The sequence below is a fragment of the Xiphias gladius genome, chromosome 11, assembly GCF_016859285.1.
Source record: "Xiphias gladius isolate SHS-SW01 ecotype Sanya breed wild chromosome 11, ASM1685928v1, whole genome shotgun sequence".
Lineage (NCBI taxonomy): Eukaryota > Metazoa > Chordata > Actinopteri > Istiophoriformes > Xiphiidae > Xiphias > Xiphias gladius.
Genome location: NC_053410.1, coordinates 6,419,057 through 6,438,980, shown reverse-complemented (window position 1 = coordinate 6,438,980; position 19,924 = coordinate 6,419,057). Strand labels below are relative to the sequence as shown.

General features: G+C 41.7%; 2 protein-coding genes and 1 long non-coding RNA gene across 3 annotated transcripts; 1 reads left to right on the top strand and 2 right to left on the bottom strand.

Moving 5' to 3' along the window:
- Positions 1-104: 104 nt before the first annotated feature.
- LOC120796220 lies at positions 105-5,214 on the bottom strand. The gene is made up of 5 exons (XR_005708351.1): positions 5,103-5,214; positions 3,213-3,445; positions 2,605-2,732; positions 1,971-2,131; positions 105-211 (listed from the first exon to the last, which is right to left on the bottom strand). It is a non-coding gene; the product is annotated as an uncharacterized LOC120796220 (long non-coding RNA).
- A 485-nt stretch (positions 5,215-5,699) lies between these two features.
- On the bottom strand, positions 5,700-15,317 carry LOC120796217. Its single transcript, XM_040138746.1, has 11 exons — positions 14,959-15,317; positions 14,608-14,836; positions 14,102-14,268; positions 13,592-13,722; positions 13,045-13,211; positions 11,174-11,259; positions 10,660-10,740; positions 9,852-9,966; positions 7,594-7,762; positions 6,756-6,961; positions 5,700-5,971 (listed from the first exon to the last, which is right to left on the bottom strand). The coding sequence occupies exons 3-10, from the start codon at positions 14,207-14,209 to the stop codon at positions 6,937-6,939; spliced, it is 882 nt and encodes a 293-aa protein (XP_039994680.1). The 5' UTR covers positions 14,210-14,268; positions 14,608-14,836; positions 14,959-15,317; the 3' UTR covers positions 5,700-5,971; positions 6,756-6,936.
- Positions 15,318-16,236: 919 nt separating this feature from the next.
- c1d (C1D nuclear receptor corepressor) lies at positions 16,237-18,741 on the top strand. The gene is made up of 5 exons (XM_040139847.1): positions 16,237-16,332; positions 16,628-16,769; positions 17,118-17,184; positions 17,696-17,751; positions 17,848-18,741. Exons 2-5 carry the CDS (start codon positions 16,632-16,634, stop codon positions 18,052-18,054), a joined length of 468 nt encoding a protein of 155 aa, XP_039995781.1. The 5' UTR covers positions 16,237-16,332; positions 16,628-16,631; the 3' UTR covers positions 18,055-18,741.
- The last annotated feature ends 1,183 nt before the right edge of the window (positions 18,742-19,924 follow it).

Sequence of the window (19,924 nt, the reverse complement as noted above, 5' to 3'; positions counted from 1 at the left end):
AGTCACTTAAGGACCCAAAGGGATTAATACCAGCATCTGTTAGAAGGTTACAAGCATTATCATGACCAGCATTTGAACTTGAAGAAGTCCTGTAGATCCCGATCGTCCTCCTGTCTGTCATGGATCCTCGCGTAGACATTCTTCAGCAACTTGGTCATGGACTTTCCATCCAAGATGTCCATGTATTTCTCTATGCAACCTACAAGCACAGCTGCAGAATAGTACAAATGTTTTAACATATGGAGAGTTTCATTTCAAAATGACATCCAAAACATCGTCACTTTGTTTTGTTTTTTAAATTTGTAAAATGGATTGTATTTGATTTTCAAGCCAAACACGTCAGATGAGAGTTCAGGTAATGATAATATATTGAAGATCTTAAGATGTTCAATATATTAGCCTGACTTTCCCTCTGCGTAGTCGGTTATTCATCTGACATCATGCTGCATGGATGTACTCTATGTAATATGTCATGCCATCTATCTGGCCATCGCACCAGTTGAATGTGATACATCTCTATAAATAGCTTGTCATGGCGGGTCACATGGGCCTGGCTGCATGATTTCAATACAACACTGTATTTAAACAACACATTTATCAAATATAGTCAAGGTGACTACGAAGGAAATCGTGGTAAACCAGTATTTGCAAATAGTAAGTATAGTGTTTTAAACATGCCTGTGGTTCAAGATGGGTGTAAAGAGTGATACCATTTTATTTTTAACAACAGAATATGACAGTCAGTTCATGTTTTCCTGTGACTGACAATCTTAATGTGCAATCTGCAAATTCTGCAGTATTTTACCAAATTCTGTTCATGTCCAACCCAAATTATCAAAAAGTTATTCATAATTCTGTCCTTTATTAAAATAAGTATCCATTTATTTAAACTTTGAAAACATTTATTCCTTCATTTAACTCAACTTGAATGACATTACTGCCACTGCTGAGTTTTGAATTCTTCCAAGACTAACATTCCTATGTCTGCAGCTTTCATAATAGTAGTAATAGTAGTCACTTGGGCCCATGACTTAGCCGTATGCTACGAGGCTGGGGCCCAGCTGTGGGTGGTTGCACCGCTCCAGCGTCATCAGCATGCGTACGATCTCTCCTGTGATGAAGGCATCATCGAAGCTTTGATCGGACACAGGCCTCAGGGGGAATTTGCCCCCTGAGGCCTCCACTGCAGCCTGGGGGTCTGATGGCTCCAGCGGCTGCACGAGCTGCACGAGCTCAATGTAGGCATCGTGGACCTACACAGCCAGATTATCCACGAGCAACACCTTATTTGACATGAATTGAGGGGAATCAACATCAGACATCTGCCAACTGCTTGCAAGTCTCTACGAATGACTACTTTACATGCAACCTATTCAGGTCACCCTGACATCAGAGGGACATCTTTTCCTAAAAAGTAGAGGAGCTGTAAAATGCTGAGATCGTGAAAGTAGAGACAGACCAGGCACTGTGGACCAAATCTAAGCAGACATTTAGACATAAAGACCCTTAGAAATGTTTTTTAAATCATTTGTCAACTAAATGTGGGCCATCAAAGAGCTATCTGATAAGTGAACCTGTCAATTGATCAGCTAGTCATATTTTATCCGTAATATTTTAGTTCTTGCCCACGTATGTTAAATCCTCAATGTTTTAGAATTTCTTTTAGCCATGAGACATAAATTAGCTGAACAGTTTTTATAACTGAGATGTCGACCATTCAGGGATTAAGAGCAAAGCTTTCTTGTCTTGAGCACCATGTATTCCACCATTCACACCGTAAGTTTTTCATACAACCAGACAGTGTGTAATTGTCTAATCCGACTGAGGAGCATGTGATCATTTGACTGGAATTAATCACCAAGACTGGAGTCACACAGTTGGGTGGGTGTGAAACTGGTGACGTTATTCTATTTTAGAGCCTCTGTAAGTTGCATTGTAAAAGCATTGAGGAAAAGCCTGAAACAACTGACCCCTGGCGTTATGGAGATGACCTCTTGGTAGAGCAGCTTTGCCTGGTTCTGGGTGTCTGCAGAGCGGGAGGGGGCACGGGCCAGACCCAGCCGAGAGATATGAGACCTGCGGTTCACTGGACTGGACACAGGGACTCTGTCTCCAACAAGAGGCTCTGAAACTACAGACATAAACTATAATTACCTCCTTTGGCATTAAAAGATGTCTGTTACTGATGTTATTTCAGGCCAAGTCACCGATGAGGTTTCACAATGACACGTTTACGTTTACAGTTCCTCAGAAAAAGGTGGAAAGAAAGTTACCGTACCTGAGACAGTGCGATGATGCAATGTGACGGTACATCATCCACCTTTCAACAGGATTGGGAAATTAATACATTTTAGGGTGAATTTTGAGTTGGTACATGCAGCATAAAGTAAAAAGATAATTAAAAACCAAAAGAACATGGCATTCTTATCAACCTTTTTCGTTAGATACCCCTTAAAACAGCATTTTGTTTGAACTTGGTTGAACAGCATAATATTCAGTTTGAATATGAGATTTGTTTCCCCCGCATCATGAAAAGACTTTGGGGAGGAAAGGTTTTCCCCTGACAGTGTATATGTCGCTGTCAATGCTTTTGTCATGCGTTACCCTCTGCTGTCTCAACGGTATCGGGGCAACGGCCCTGTTTAGACTTGTTGGTGGGGAGCTGGGGTCTAGTACCAGTGTTGGAAGGTTTAGCTGGTCCACGTGGCTTGGCTGCTGCTCCAGCTCCCACCCTACAGGAAAGAGAACATAATACAAAAGCTACAAAATAGATTACAAAAGTCTGTTTATGTCGTTTTAAAATAAGTTTAATTTGTGCTCGTGCAAAAAATATGGCATAAACATCACATTTCTGTCAGTGTTAAAGTGTAAGCTTTGAAATGTTTTGCTGATGTGCATATATACACACACATACAATTTAGCGGAGTATTCAAACTTTTTCCAAATCTGTAATTGTTTCCTTAATTCAAATAATTCACTTTTTATACAGCTTCTACGAGGAAACAAACTTTGAACTTACTTCAGTGGAGCAGCCCAGCTCCATAAACAGTGAAGGACTGTGTTTGTACTTGGCATGAAAATGAAGCAGGGTAGCACTGAAAAACCATATGCATCCACTCGGATAAATAAAGAAGTAAAAGTGAACGCACTTCAACAGACAACCACATAACAGGTCTGCAAAACGCTCGACTCGGGCTGCCAGCGTGACTCACCTGGCTGCAGGGGTTTTGGCTGCAGGCTGGGCCGCTTTCCCTCCCCTGATGGGGGCTGGGGGCGCAGGAGCAGGAGCTTTGGTTACTGCTGCTGCCACTCGCCCTTGACCAGGCCCTCCCCTGCCCCGCGTGGCTCCTCTCTTGGCCACACTGGCGTCAGAAGGCCCCTTCGCTCCCGCTGGTTGGGTGATGGACAGCTTGGCAGCTTTCTCACTTTCAGCCTCCTGCCGGTCCTGCCACCATTTTTGTTCGGAGCAAACAGGGGATGATTAATGTGGGCGTGGACATCGTTTCCAAAAGGCTATCGTAATTGCTTAATGTAAAGCGTTTCTTGAACTGCAGGGACACATTTATCGAGTGGGAGTTCCTCAGGTTACCGTATCATATACAGCCTGATTTGTCATGAAACCAAAACCCTGCATATACAGTCATTTTTACTTCAGTGTAAGATGAGGCCCATCTCTACATAATTCTCTGCTAGCCAGCTGTGATTCTGAGGGAGATCAAAGACGATAATGCCAAAGACAGTAAATACACTACACAGAGTCACTGCTCAGCTGGTCAGGTGGCTCGCCGCTCTTAGTCTTGTTTTCCAGCTCAATGCTGGCCTGCAAGCTGAGGCGAGCAGGATTTATGGCTTCGTTTGACCTGTCTAAATTTGGGTTGTTGTCATGTTGAGCCAGCTGTGCCAGACCCAAGAGACACTGGGCGTGGCTGTCCCGTGGTGTGGTTACTACTGCCAGCTGGCATGCCTGTACAAAGCAGCATGGGAGGTAGGACGAAGGAAAAAGTTGGAATTTTCTGTCCCACTGGGTACTTATTGACATAACAGTAAATATTTGGACTAACTGTGGTGTTTCACTGTACCGCAATCCAAAACACTGGCAGAGATCTGTGGTATTGTTAACACTGCAAAACAGAAAAATAAGAGCAAACCCAAACAGACTTTTAAAATACAAATAAAATACGCATTTTGAATGTTTCCTCGCCCAGTGGAGCACTCTTAGCCTCTCCTGCATGTACAGCAGCTCCTGACAGGGGGCGGCAGAGGTGAGACGTACGAGAGCTGTAAGGGCCTGGCTTCTCCTTGCCGCTAGGGACCGCCCCTCAATGGCAGCCTCGGTCTGGCTCTCACCCTGCTGGACCGGCCTCTGCAGCAGGGCGAAGTGAGCGTCCAGCAGCACCTGCTCCGGCCGCCTGCTCACCTCGCCACGGCACACGCACCGGCTCACACTCTGGGCCGTCAGCAGAGCAGGCACAGGGTCCTCATGCAGCGCTGAAGTACGAACCACTAAACTGGTTCATACTGATGTGAACCAGTTCTAAAATACCCGTTTACTATGGAGATGAGTGAGACAGTTAACTGCGGACACACACAAACACTGAGAAAGAGTAATATCACCAATAAAAAAAATCCGTAAAAGACTTCGTTAAAACTACTGGTTTGCATCATGCGTGTGATAGACCTGTTCAGCACTCTTGGCCCTCTCAGACAGTGTGTTTCTCTGTTGCAGCTGGCCCAGAGAGAGAAGGCCTCGCAGGAACTGAATCTTTTTCATTATAAATCACAGAGACCAGTCAATCCAAAAACTTACCCAGCTATTTTTTTCAACTAGTAAAAGAATAGGATCTCTTAATCTTCTCCCCTTTGAATTCACGTTTTTCTGTTTTGCCCAAATTTGGATTTGCCAGTGACAAAGACATTGGTTTGTGAAAAACCTGAATCTAGACTTTAAAATGTGTTTTTCACTATCTCACTCTCCTCCTACAGGCTTAAACAGAACATCCTGGTATGTTACTGATACTGCCATGCCCTCTCACTCTCTCCCTCTCTTGCTGAATGCATCAACCTCCACCACACACACACACGCGCACACACAACACACACACCTCTTGCTGCAGCGCTGGCTGACAAAGTGCTCCAGTCCCTGTTGTAAGAACAGAGAAGCCTCCTTCTCTGTGTGCTCAGAGGCTTTCTGCTCCAGCTGCAGCAGCGCCAGCCCAGTGAGGAATCTGAGAAAGTGAAGGCAACACAGAAGAGATGTTGGACAAAAAGCAAGCTCATACTCTGTGGTTTCATATGTTAATCCGGACCCCATTTTCCCCGTTGACCTGCCAGCCCTCGTCTCACATGGTTATAGGGGGGAGAACATTTGAAGAGCAGGTTGAAAGGTTGGTCGTAGCTGCTCTCATGTTACAATGGCACAGAAAAGGATACAAATGCTTTCAGCTCTCTGTACTCTTTTCCAGCAGAGTCAATACCTGAGCCCCATTTAGTCCAGAAGGCTGCTTTCCTTCATTTCATTGCCTGCCAGTGAGTTTTAGAATTATTTTCAAGATCGATCATTTGCCAGGCACAGCACGGCTTTGCTCCAAACTATACTGTTCTCTTTGGGTTATATTTCAGCTATTTTTTCTGTCTATGAGCCAAGGTAAAAACTCCCTAGCTCTGTGGATAAATTTGAATTTATTATGGCCATTATTATTACTATTACAGCTACTGACACAATACAATTTCTGCTTCTACAACCAGCAATATTTCTAAGGTCAGACCTGAGTGCAGGATGTAGGGGCCGCAGGGCCAGGCCGCTGAAGAGATGCTGTAGGGCTTCCCTGCTCCTCCCCTGCAGCAGCAGCAGCAGCCTTCCTACATGGAGCTTGTACTCCCAGCTGTCTGGACTCAGAGACCAGGCCTCCGGGTATTTCATCAGAGCTCCGTGGACACGGTTCTCCTCATCCTGCACAGCTGAAGTGCTATCCTGCAACAAGAGGGGAGAGAGTTCAACTTCATCTTTTATTTAGTGATGAGTAATTATTTAGTGGGTGCTTTAATCCAGACAGCTTTACAAAACAATGAGTATGTGTCAAACAAGTCACTTATATTATACACAAAGCTGCTTAAAAATGCATAACTTAAGAATCCATAACCTGCAACTGTAGCATTTCCTTATTAAAAAGGATGCTGTGCTGCATCAATGGAAAATGATAAGTTATTCTAATTTTCTAGAAATCCACAAAATGAAAAGGAGTTACTAATTAGTTTTGGTTGGACACTGAGTTGAGGTATTTAGTCAGCAATTAAAGAGCGTTATTAGCGTCTTTCTAAAATTTTGTGAAGACAGTTACGTCTTTGTAAAGACTTGGTAAATGGCGACTAAGATGTCCTGGGATACTGAACAGACTGAATGGTTTATAAAAAGGGTAGGATGGATGTACATCCTGTCAGATTTGTCATAAGTGTTACAGCAGGTCTCCTGATGCGTTCTGATGTGCAAGACACTAATCTGAGAGAGACAGAGACATAGTGCCAGAGCAGAGACTGCAGAAGCTGCTTATCTAAACCGGTATCTCAGTAACTCTCTCATCACTAATAGATACAGATTTATGCTCAAGCAATAACCGAACAGGTGTTGACGCTGTTTGACACGACACAAAAATGGCACAGCAATGCACCTGAAGAAGTCTTTCACTGGAGTCTTTCACTGGAGCTCCTAATTAAAGCAAGTAAAGTAAACTTAGCAACCTACAGTGTGAGACAGTTACCTTGCCAGATGTAGAGAGTCTGAGCATAGTCCGCTTTGCTGGACTGGTCCATGCTCTTTGAGCTGCTGATACTCTCTATCCAAGGCCTGAGGCTGGTTCTCCACTGTGGGCGTGCCGAGGAAGCCACCGAGTTTACACACAGCCAAGACGTCATCCTGACGTGCTGTTGGTTTGGCATCGCTTAATTCCTCTCTGTCCCTTTCAGCCTGGAGACAATGGAAAGAAAAAGTGAGAGTTGGGGTTGCATTCAGCTGCACAATTCACTGTTCACAAATTTAAGGAAACTTTTCACCAGTAATATGATTTGTTGTCAATATTCAAAAATGTAGTGTTCGGTGTTAAAGTGTTCAGATGAATAAGATCAAGCACACTGTATTTGCAAAAGTTATACTATTTTAATATTTCCTTGAAGCTTTGTCAGACTTTATAAATCCCTAGATCTCCACATGGCTCTCGTGGCAAGGTTACAATTTGAATTTGTATTGAAACAGTAAAATTGTTTTGTTTTTTTTTCCTCATGACATTGCAGGTTTGTTTGCATTGGTAGAATATGGAAAAGAGTAGGTGGGGAAATGTGGGTGGGGAAGCCCTTGAGCTTGTTGCATTACCATCACCTTTTTAAGTCAGGATCCTTGAAGGCCATCTTTAGGGGACATATTTGTACTGAGCAACAGACAGGTGCTAATGTGTTCAATAGTGTCAGTGCTGAAAAGAATTTTAAGAAAAAATATCCTTTAATAAGGACATTTATTTAGCCATGCATTTTTTGCTACAGCTCATAATCTGAGAAAAAAAACACCTCATGGCAAACCACTGACAGCTTGTTTTCCCCCCTAACCTCCTCTGGAGGCCGTACATGTCTGTGGCATAGTGCTGCACCTCCAGAACAAGACCCAAAAGGAAGTGGAGTCGGGCATCCCTGGAGCTGGTAGCTGACGCATAGTGGACAGCAGCCTGCTCCAGGCCATGCAGAGGAGACTGGCCATCCTCATACTGCAACGTGTCCCCTGTGGAAATTTGGAAAATAAACACTGTACAGCCTGGAAAGCTTCAAATCTCAGCATCTGGCGACAAACTAATAATTAAGTCTTTAGTATTACTAAATTGGCAATTTTAGGTTATAAATATTTAAAATCTTATTACTGTGCTTTTAACTGTATGAAATTAAGAAATACAAACTATGTGTCTGCCAGAGAAAGCCCTGAGTCATTTAAAATAGAAAGATTTAATTACAAAAGAACAAAAACATAAGACGACAAACTCTGACACAAATAAATTAGGCTACAGAAACCAAATGAGATTTCAACTCAGCTGCTTGCTTACATATCAAACTTAGTTTAAAAAAAATTATTTGTTTGGTGATCTTCACTGGGTTTGTCTCCCACCAGGTGTATCTTCTATGTGTAGTTTTAATGTAAAAAAAGGGGTTTAGCATCAACACAAAATTTATATTTTGAGGAAAAGAAAATATCCATCAGTCTTTACAAACACAGGATAATTTAGATAACACAGGATAATGATCCTCTAACATTAGTTCTAACTGTAACAATAACTGACAATAGGTTTTACTTTCATTTCAGGCTATTGTGATCATCAGGACAGAGAAACAGCCACCTCAACAATCTGGTTGCTTTCCTCTGTTACAATCTCATTCAAAAGCTGAAACTTTGTTAAAGTCTCACTCTGAAATTAAACTCTTCCCGTACTATTTGAAAGTGTTTGAGTTGCATTCAAGCACGAGCGCTTCTTCAGTCATTCAGGCATTCGCGGTGCTCTACATAATGAGGAATAAAAGGATCTCCCATTACGCCGCCTCCTCTCTTTCACTTACGAATGAATGCATGTATCCTTTGCATGAAATATTCAGAGAGTGCAACTTCCCTTGGCAAGACTCCAACGATGCCACAGCTTTTCTATTACAGTGAATATTACAAAGCCAACCCAAAAAACCCATTCTCTTGCTGCTGCTGCTGCACTGAAATTCACTTTTGACAATTTTTTATTAATAGATATTAGATTAAAAAAACAGTCCTCTCAGCTAATGTTAATATACTACATGTGTATGCAGTATATAATTGTTTTAAATATTAAAAATGCAATAATATTCCCGGCCTTGATAATATCTGCACAAGTGATACAACATGAACTTTGTGTTTTGGAGCAACACAACACATGTGATCAGACTGAACGACGCTTGGCATCCATCATCCTCATGCAGCTTGATCCGGTACAACAGAAAAAGCTTGTTTGTATTTTAAGAGGTGAAGATTAACTGTCTCAAGTGCTCCCTATCTCAAACCAACCCTCTCTCTCTCTCTCTCTCTCTGGTGTTACTTCTCAGTTCAGTTACAGTGACTTTCATTCAGTCCTCTGGGATCTGTCTCGAATGTCACTTCTCAGAGTCGTCAAACAATTAGCACGGCACAAGTAGCTGAGAAAAGACGAGCAGCAACTTGAGTGCCTGGCATGTCAGATAGCGGAGGAGGCTCCCAAGGCCACTGCTAACTAGCCCATTTTCATGTATTTTTTAATGGCTGGAGCTGAGCTGCTGTTCCAAGGCAGGGCAGGGAAAATGACTCCTCAGTCCACACGCCAAGGGTGTGCTTAAATACTCAACAGACAGCTTTGTTATTCAGCTGCAGCATATAAAAGAAACTCCAGAAGCTCCCTGTTAAAATGGATGGTAATTTAGACAGGCTCACCAACATTTTTTTAAGTAAAAAGAACAACAAGGAAATGTTTTAGTGCAGATATGGTAATATGGATAAAATATCTACAGAGACTTGATAAAACATTTTGATTCATACAGGTTTTGACACTCTTTCTGGCCTGCAATCCCCCCTGAAAATGTTTCTTCCCAAGAAAAAAGGCTAATAAATAAGCATTTTTATTATTATAGTAATGTACGTGGTGATTTATTAGAAGTGTTAAAATGTAGAGGATGAGAAGGTTCTGGGAGTCAGTGGGTTGTATCAGAGATTTTAGTGGGAGGAAATTAGTTCTATCACTGTTATAATTGGTACTGACTGCCAGTAGACTTTGATAGATAACTTCCCATTAATTTCTGATCCTCTTGGTTTGGAAAGTGTTACATGCCTGGTTTTGGCAGGCGTTGCCGGTAGAGTTTCAGGTGATCCTGGGCTAAGGCGCACAGTTTATCCACATTGTCTTCTCCTGCTGTCATTTGCAGTCTTCTCTCCCAGTTACGCACCTGTATTAGACAAAGAAAACAAATCATCCACCAATGAACAGGCCAAGCAGTAATGCTTAAACAGATACGAGTAGAATTATACAGGTAAGGGTGATGACTATATGAACTATATTATGATTTACAATCCTACAGTAGCAAGCAAGGATGTGGTGGAGGTAAGTCCTCTTAATCTCAGGCTATACTGTGCAGTTTGGTATATTCAGGGAAAATCTGTACTCACCTTTATAGCCTCGATAGAATCCTTTCCTTGCGAAAAATGATCTCAAATTATTAAGGGGTATTAAAGTTACATAAGGATGGAGTCTTTCAAGGGGAAAAAATGTTTCCTGAAGAATAATGTTGATTTTAATGTGATTAGAAACTGAAGGCCATAGATCTACCACTTGTATTTATCACCAGATTTTTTCAGTATCAGAATCACTGAGGCAAAGTCTTGTTTTTTTCATGGCAAATGATGAGTTAAGTGATTTGTGACTGCATTCGGCCCCGAATTTTGTCTCCTCTCTGCAAGATTGGATTAACTTGGAATATGTAGGATAAAAAAAAACAATCGGCGAAAGTAAATCTACATCACCCCTAAAAAATATTTGTTCATGTTTACTGAGGAGGGTCTACAGTGGTGTATCTAATGCAGGTAAACTTTAGACTTGAATACTGATAACGCAAAGTAAAATAACAGGACTGATTTATTACCTCAAAAATGTGTTTAGTCTCTATCTCCAAACAGCTGGATGAGGCAAAGTGCTTCTTATACCAGCTTGTCTCTGTGACATCCTGAAAATCAACATGAACACAAAGGAAGTGCATTTACCTGCTGGGCCTCCTCATTCTTAGTCAGTCAATGTATGATAACAATTCATTGAAAGCAAAAACAGCAACACATCTATGCACCCTGTCCATAAAAACCAGCACACATCCACTACACACAAATAATTATTTTATCCACTCTCAACTGTGTTATCACACACACACACACACACACACACACACACACACACACACACACACACACACACACACACACACACACACACACACACACACACACACACACACACACACACACAAGATACTTTTACTCTGGATGTTTAACTGGCACTTAGTCACCGTGAAGGGAGCACTGGCTTGTAAATAAAGGATGAGCAGAGTGAGGGTCGATAGCGGTGATTCTGGAAATGGAGAGAGCTGATTAATCTTTCATACTGACCTCTGCATCCAGGTCCCCTGTGGGCCTGTGTGGACAGTCCAGAGAGTGTGACCCCGGCTCAGACAGTTTCATCACACTGTCACATCCTTTGTTAAAAAGACATCAAAGACAGTAAATCAAACACTAGGAGTGGATACTACTGTAGTGTTGCCCTCCATTACTGAAAAATGTAACAGGAAAGACCGTATCGTCCACTTAAATGACTCATTTGCAGTTAGTTTAATCAAGTTGGCGTCATTTTCACAGGATAAATTGAGCTGTCACTTTACTACTACAACTCTGCAGAATTACTTTCCCTACAGATCAAGGCAATAGTGCAAACTGAGTTCCAACAACCGTATTTAACTACTATTGCAATAAAGAAGGCTAATACATTACATGCTGTTCTGGTGCAACTCTCTATCTAACTGTCCAGGGGTAACGCCTGCAATTTTTGAAGAAAAAAAAAAAAATCTGAAAGAAGCCGCGGTTGTCTAGAAACACATTTCTGACAAAGCAGAGGGAAGCCTGCTGGATATAAAGGCCTGATATAAAATGCAGCGCTTAACTAATGACAGCTGGATACAGGAGGTCTTAGTTAAGTAATAATATTCCCCTCATTACAGCAACATAATAGTTGTCCACAGTAACATCATGTTACATGGTAGTATGGGTAGTGTAATTAGGACTTTTGGGAGTTAAGGCAAGTGCAGCTAGCATATCAAAAATGTAGTTATACAAGAATTTCGTAGCGGCAGAACTGCTCTAGAGGCCGAAGTAATTCAACTGATCTATCAAATTCTCAATGGTGGACCCAAAGAATAAGTTCCTCTGAGTGCAGGTTAACTGTGTAATAACAGAACTGGCAAGGAAGGTGCTCTGAGAGCAACCATATAATAGAAAGAACTTTTTTTTACTTCATCAAAGACATTCAAGTTTTAAAAGTGGACAAGGGGCTGAGGGGGCTGGGGTCTTTTCCCCTCCAGAATCCCCTGAAGTGGACATTAGTGTGGTGGAGGACCATGGTGGTCTCGAGTCGTATCAATTGGAGCCACTGGCTTCAGTCCCAGTAAAGCCCAACGCTGGAGCTCTGTGGTTAAATTAGCACTCTCGTGAAAATTGCCCATTGCAAATGTACATGGCAGTGTGTTGCTACTGAAGGACCCGGTGCCATCTGCAACCACTGCCGAGCCATACGAGGGTCTGAAGGGAAAGAATGCAGTCCGGTGGTGCTTCTACAGCCGTCAAAAACACGGTCTGAACCATTGTGCCAAAATTGGAAAATACTAAGGAGAGGGTGAACAAAAATGCCGTAAACTCCTATGAATGACGAATCTCGAAAAGTAGCTATATATTTGAAAATGAGAGCAGTTTCGCAGACTCATACTCAAGGACGGGTGCTGGGGGAGGTGGGCCGCCCACCTTTGATTAGAGGGCGTTAATGTTCTTTTTTTTAATATACATTTTTATGACGTAAAAGAAGCACCAAACGGTTGACTCTATGTGGGCATTGGCCTTGCAAGGTTCAGGATGATTCAAAACAGCAGATTGTGTGTCGAGCCATTTTGCAACCCATTAAATGCTGATTTTTCTAACTTTGGTAAGACATGTCGATATCAACCAGCAATGATGTGTTTCATCACAGTACAGTCATATCAGCTCAACAAAACATGTTTTAGTGTGCAGTACCTCTTTCATGTCTGTGGGAGGATAGCAAAACTACTACCATCCTCCTCTCTATTACACTTGCTTTTTTACTCAGCTTCAGGCAGAAATAACAGCGGGTCTGTTATGCTCCGCACTGACCTTTGACTCAACCAGTAAGAGCTTAGCCTCCACAGCAGCTCTGCTTTAGACAAATCTTTTAGAGGACCTAAGACCCCAAGCTTTACCTCGGCAAATAAAGAAACATTTGACCAGTGCTGCAGACATCTCCCTGTAAAGGTCCAGCTCAACGACCTTCCAGCCGTCTCCCAGAGGACAATCGCTAAGTGGGTCGACGTTCGATCTTCGTGCCAGCATCTCGATATAAGGCCTTGAGAAGACGCGCTTTGGGTCACTGCAAATCAAAAAGAGAACCAGTTTGATCTTGACAATATTTGTTGAACCAGTGAAGACGATACTATGTGCGTAGTCTTTGCTTCTGAGGTGCTATAGCACAGAGCATTTTTTAATCTTCAGTGGCTATAATTAACCAAAGTGAAACAAAATAGCTCAATTGGGGAATAAGTGGTTATTTCCAAACTGAGAGACTGTGCATCTGATACTGTTTGTTGGTTTAACGTATTTTACCTAGATTCCTTTTACTTTTTAGTTTTACACTTGCATCAACTGTAAAGCACTTGTCACAGTAGAAACACCGTTAGAGTGAAAATGATAAAGGGGGTGACTACTTCTACTGCTAGTATTTTCTCATAAATCTTCCTATTCAAGTCTCACCTGTGGTTGATAGATACGGGCCTATAATAAGCACTCAGGGACACTGGACATTCATAGTCCAGCTGCTGCTTCCCATCAGTGAAGGTCACAGCCATGGGAATTAGCTCTGGAGCCACCAACACTGTATACACCTGACAGTTAGAGGGGCGTCAGATTTAAAAAATAATAATAAAATTAAATCAACCACTGTGGAAAGACAGCATAGCTTTACAAAATCAAAAATAACCCAAACGGTTTGTATTCAATTTGTATTGACTTATATAGTATTATCTAGGAATCTGAAACAACTAAAAGTGTGTGTGACGCTTTAAAATGTAAGAATAGTGTAGGTTTCCAGGTAGGCAATTAGGCAAAGATGAGGTGGGCTGCAAAGCTATGAAGGTGTACAATATATGTTTGTAAATATACTTACAACTATTCATTGTGATAATCAAACACACATAAAGCCTTGAATCTCGAGAGCATTGACTATCTCATCATGAGCAGTCATCTACTCACGTCTCATCCCACCTGTGCATTACTGCCATCTGCTGAACGGACTGAGATCTCCACCACGGTGTCTCCACAATTCAGAGGGACCGGTTGTGAGCCGTCTGGCCCATTCACTGTCGCTTTCATGTTCTTGTCCGGCACCTTGGTCGGCAGCGTCGCCGCATTACAATGAAAGGGGACAATACCTGTGGGAAAAAAGTGTACAATGAGGGCAACAGAAATAGGCAACATCAATAAAGATAAATGTTATCTTATATTGACATGTAACCTGCTGATATTCAGAAATGTTTGTTATTATGTTTGTTATTATTTCTGCATCTTTTGGTATAAGAATAACCATCAAGGGAAATATTTACACATTTATTTACTTGAAAAAAAAAATTTGACACTACAGTGTTGCAAATACCTCTTTTTTTTTTACTACATTGAAAAAAAATGCAAAAAACAGACATATAAAAATCTAAAAAACTTAAAAACTCAGTCAGGCTGTATCACAGGTGATAGTAAATGAAGGCTGTACTCACTGTTGTATTCATAGACTTTGGTACAAAATGCAGGATGAAGTGGAATATCTCCCTCCACGACAAGATCACTGAGCTCTGCAATCTCTGCTGACAGCTTGGTGATTTCCACACAGTATTTTTTTTTTTTTATATATATTTTTTTCACGCTGCCATCCTCAGCTACCAGCTCGATTTCTACTCTGTCTAACCCATCATTCAGTTTAATGGTTCTGGAGACCTCACCAAAGAGCTGGAGAAAAAAAGAAAAAAAAAAAAAAGAAAAAGAAAAAAAAACGAGGTTCAATTTTACGTGAAAGAGTCTTAGCAGACAAACCAGGAGTATTGTCATATTATTTGCAGGACAGTACTCACAGGACTGTATGAAGCCCCGCAGCCACTAGTAAGCAGGTCCAGAGTCACCTTGTTGACACTGCTCTCAGCTGTCACTTCTTAGTCCGTAACGTCTGGTGCGAAGGCCGGATGGAGCTTCCCACCGGAGTCGGAGATCCTCTCCAAATCACAGTCGTCCATATCCGAAGCCTCTCCTCTTTCACGGCTGGTGTAGCGGCAGTACAACACGGTGTACGGTCCAACTGTCGCCTGACATCCCGGCACACTCGGCCTAGGTTTACCGCACTGACGCCCCGGGTTACCGTAGTAACGCGAACACCTGCGCTGCCTCCGGGCACTAGGTTACTACATGCTAGCTGTTAAGCGGAAGTAGTTTTTTTTAAACCCGCTTTCTCGCACAAACAACAAATTTTGATGAGTAATACAAAACAACAAAGACCGAGAAAAACCCGTCCAGCTTTTTTTTTTTTTTTTTTTTAATATATAGAAATTCTAAATGACGCTCGGATATCTGTCAAAAAGTAGTTAGAAGTCAACGTGGAGGGAAGACACCGGTAGAAAACTGTGGCCGTTGAACAACGTGTCGAAAATAGTTTTGGTAGATACAGTTATTATCAAGCTAGAAAAAGAAATACATATTAGTTTTAAGTAAAAAGAATTACAGGGCCTTAACCAGCTCATTCGCTCTTCCAACCGGCAGACGGCAGTAGAGCGCACAAGACGAAGACAACGAGGCTGAAGTTAGCTTCCGATTCGCCAGTTAAGGCGCAAGTTAAAGGAAAAAAAGTTGTGATTTTTCGTTTTTTTTTTGCACCACTAATTGTTGTGAAATCGTGTTAGACATTCTAGCTAAACTCTGAACGTTAAACCTACTTTTAATAATATATATAAAGTTATATTGACAGACTCGAGTAACGGTTTAAAATAAAATTTCAGATTTGTGAAACCTCTGAAGCACAAGGAATGGCAATTGCACTGCTTTTGAATTTGCTATTGTCTGTGTTCACAAATAAAATAAAGGTTTCAAATATCTGAAACCGTAATCAGTCTTTGCACAAGCTTGACACTCTCCGTGTTCACGTAGCCCAGATTTGGGCTGTGTGATTTTTTGAGCTAGACGTGGTCTAATATGGTCTGGATGGGTGAAAAAAAAAAAGGCAGTGAAATCGCCTTTAAACAGCGTAGAGGCTTTACAATCCTTTCGCAGCACTAAGTGGATCATAAGACGAGCAATCGGTCGCTCAGCATTGTCATTTCAGTTTCTCTTAACTTTCCCCTTAACAGAAAAAAAAAATAAAACGGAAGCTACGGTCAGAAACTAACTTCAGCGAGGTTGTTGTTCTTGTCCCTTTAACGTCATTTCCTTTCTTCTGAAGCGTGCTGCGCCTGATAAAGGTAGAACAGAAATAAACGTTGAGTCCCGTCAAGAACAGCCTCTTGTTGACTTGTATTGCCGTTAAACCACTAATGAGCGTTGCTTCCCAAGTAGTTTATAACCCTCACTGTACTTCCGGTCATGTAAACGCTCGCCCCGTGACCTGTCGGCAACATGCGCAAGCTCTCCCGACTAGCTCCCTAGCTAGCAGTGCGGATTTGAGTGTGAACGTCTCGCAGCTGTCGGCAATCTAATGGAACAATCGTGCCACGGCAGGGTTACATAACCACCGTCTGACTTTGTATTCTGTTCCAGGACAATGGCAGCGGACATTAGGACGGAGGACTACCCTCACGAGATTGACGAACAGCTCGCGGGCTTCGACGACTCGGTTCGCTCCGTCAAGACCATGTTGGACAAGTTGATGTCGATGCCCAGAAACGACCCGCTGCAAAAGGTAGGCTGAAGACCGTGTTCCCAGCGGACACTGGGGCTGGTCAAGCAGAGGCAGCCGTGAACATGCTGCCTCACTGGCACCACGCTAGAAAGATAACAAAGCCGTAATTCATGTAATTAGTTGCATCTTGTTTTTTTTTTTTTTCTTCAAGCCGACATCACAGACGGATTAATAGATTGGCAACACATCATGCATGTATTAGGTTGTCTTTGTTTGTAAAACGGAGGTGAAAAGTGCATTTCACTTGCATTTGTGAGACGTGGTGCATTAACATTATCGTGACTAAAGGGGTTTTGAACACTTTATATATAGCAGGTGCTAATCAAACTAAATCTGGTTTATTGACAGCTGGATCCTTTGGATCAAGCCAAGCTGGATCTGATGTCTGCCTACACCCTCAATTCATTATTCTGGAGTAAGTTCTACGGATTCACTGGGATCACACAGTTAAACGTGATTTTTTTTTTTTTTTCTTACTGTTTCCAAGTTTGTCTTTGGTTTCACTGTGGTTGAATGAAAAGATCCCTGCTGGGTTCATGGTTGCTCAGTGGGTTATGATACATTCCGTACATACCTGTACCATCATTTTTCCTGCCTGTCTTGTATCTACCAAAAAGGCATAACGATATTGGAATATATATGAAATCAGACAGTAGTAGAACACTATGGCAGGGATTAAATGCCTGTAAATTTCCGACGCAAATGACAGTGGTATATGGGTGTTCAGACACAGCCTTTGAGACCCTGGGCTTGGATTGAATATTTTCTCTGATACGATATTGACAGATATAAAGACTCAAGCTTCTTTTTTTTTTTTTTATTTCTTCCAAGGAACGTAACCCAAAGAACCCTGTACTGAATATGTCTCGATCTAGAATCAACATGCAATATGCTGTATGTAGTCTTACTTTTGGTCCCATTTACAGTGTACTTGGTTACGCAAGGAGTAAACCCCAGAGACCATGGAATCAAGCAAGAATTGGTATGTACTGTGTGTTTTCTCTTAACTGACTTCGACATAATCACTTTTTCTCACTATTTATGTGCCTTGTTTAACTCGTCTGGAACCGTTCTTCAGGAGCGAATAAGGACGTACATGAACAGAGTGAAGGAGATCACTGACAAGAAGAAGGCTGCCCGTCTGGATAAGGGGGCCGCTGCACGCTTTGTCAGGAATGCCCTCTATGATAAACAGGAAAAAGATTCTAGGAAAAAAGCAGCATCCAAGAAAGCGGCAGACAAAGCATCTGACGTCCCGCAGTCCAAGCGTCCGAAGCAGAGCTGAGGTAGAGGAGGCTCTGTAAGGTCTGGTCCCTCTGCAGTTTGCACCACTTTCTGGGGCAGCGAACACTGGAGTTAACATTTTTGCTCACAAAAGAAACTTCTGAGTTCGTGGGATAAGGCATTGTACAAGGCAACTCGAGACGACAAATATATACTTTTGGTGTTCATCTGGTTTCGCTCACCAGTCAGGATCATACCTTAGAGTCAGATCATCGGTCACTGTTGTCCCGCATCAGTCAGCGAATGTTGCTGGATGTCCTAGAAACACAAGACTAACAGCCATCTACGACACACCATCCAGGTTTTCCTCTACATATTTCTAGATAATTATGCTGGCAAGTGCTCTGGAATCTCATGCATACGATTCTGTGGTGTTTTTGTAATGTTACTTCATCACTGAGTTGTTGTGTGCGTGGATTACCATAACCAATAGAAATTGCAATTTTATTTGGAGTAAAAGATTAATTGGTTCCATGCAGGTATTGTAATATGTGATTTAAGATTGTATGGTTCTTTTTATACGAAGGAGCAATGTTAATGCCTGTGTATTCTGAAAGTGATTCTATGAATCATGTCAGTTTGTGCAAGTTTTTACACACATGCCTTGTTTCAAAATTGTACTGATGAACTTTTAGTCATGTATTTCTTTTAAAATTGACTTTTACAGAAAAATACCAACCAAACCTGATGTTTGAGTGTTTTTTTTTTTTTTGTTTTTTTTTTGGTTCACGTTTCCCATTTGTTACCTGTTATCACGCAAGGCAGCCAATTGGTAATAGAATTTTCATGTAAAACAATTCAGTGTAACCTGCCGTCTTTCCTCAATCGGCCTTTTGCACAGAGGAAATTTTGACATGTCACAGTAGGAAAAGCTCAGGTGTAAATACCATTAATGATGGCTAAATTCCATTTAGTTGCTTGGGTTTCAGGGTCGTGGATATTGTGAATGCAGACTCATTGTCTTGGCTTACTTGAATAGAACTGAGCCATCGTTAAGGTAATTAGTAGCCCCTGTGCTTTCCCTGCTATGACAAGTCGCAGTGGCTACCATGAAAATGGCTCGTAGCAAAGGGCCTTTTTTTTCTCTGTCATCAACTGTTTGATCGCCACATCCCATCTCAGGGCTGTTTTTTATCTCGTGAAATGGCAACATTTGCCTGACTGATCACCCATACAAGTTCATCATTGATGACGGACCATCTAGAATCAGTTCTTTCAGTTGACAGCACTAAAATTGTTGCAGCTTGGCGCGTACGGTTTCAGAATGGACTGTCCACCTAAACTCCTGATGAGACTGCTTGTTCGCATTTTATTAATCTTCCTTATAGTATCTAAAGTGATCACCAGTGGTCGGTCTCTCAGTAACCAGTCTGCACGTTTATGGAATATTTGTTGGCGTATGTATTCTTTGACAGTGAAAAAGATTTTTATTTTTACTTTTTTTTTTTAACATAATCATATGTTCATATAGTTGACATTGCATGTCAAAATAGCAGTAAATGTTGTAGAGCTTTTGTGTCCTGAATTATAAGACACACAACTATATAGAAGAAGTCTACAAAGCAAAGTTGAGGAGAGAAGTTGGCTCCATCAACTAGTTGAAATGGTGTTTTCTACCACTAAATACAAATCAGGCAGAGCATTATTTAATTCATGGTAGCAATTTAGACCAGTCCCTGTGTGGGTCAAATCTGTGACCTTTTGATTACGAAATGACTGTCGCCATATGGCTGCGCAGTATAAGCCTAGGCCTTAACGAGACTTCCTTTTATAGAAACCAGTGTCACATTAGATAAAGACAGCCATATTGCTTCCTCTTTGTAATTCCCTCTGGACAGCCAAGATCTTAATCTTAATGTACCCACAAGTCA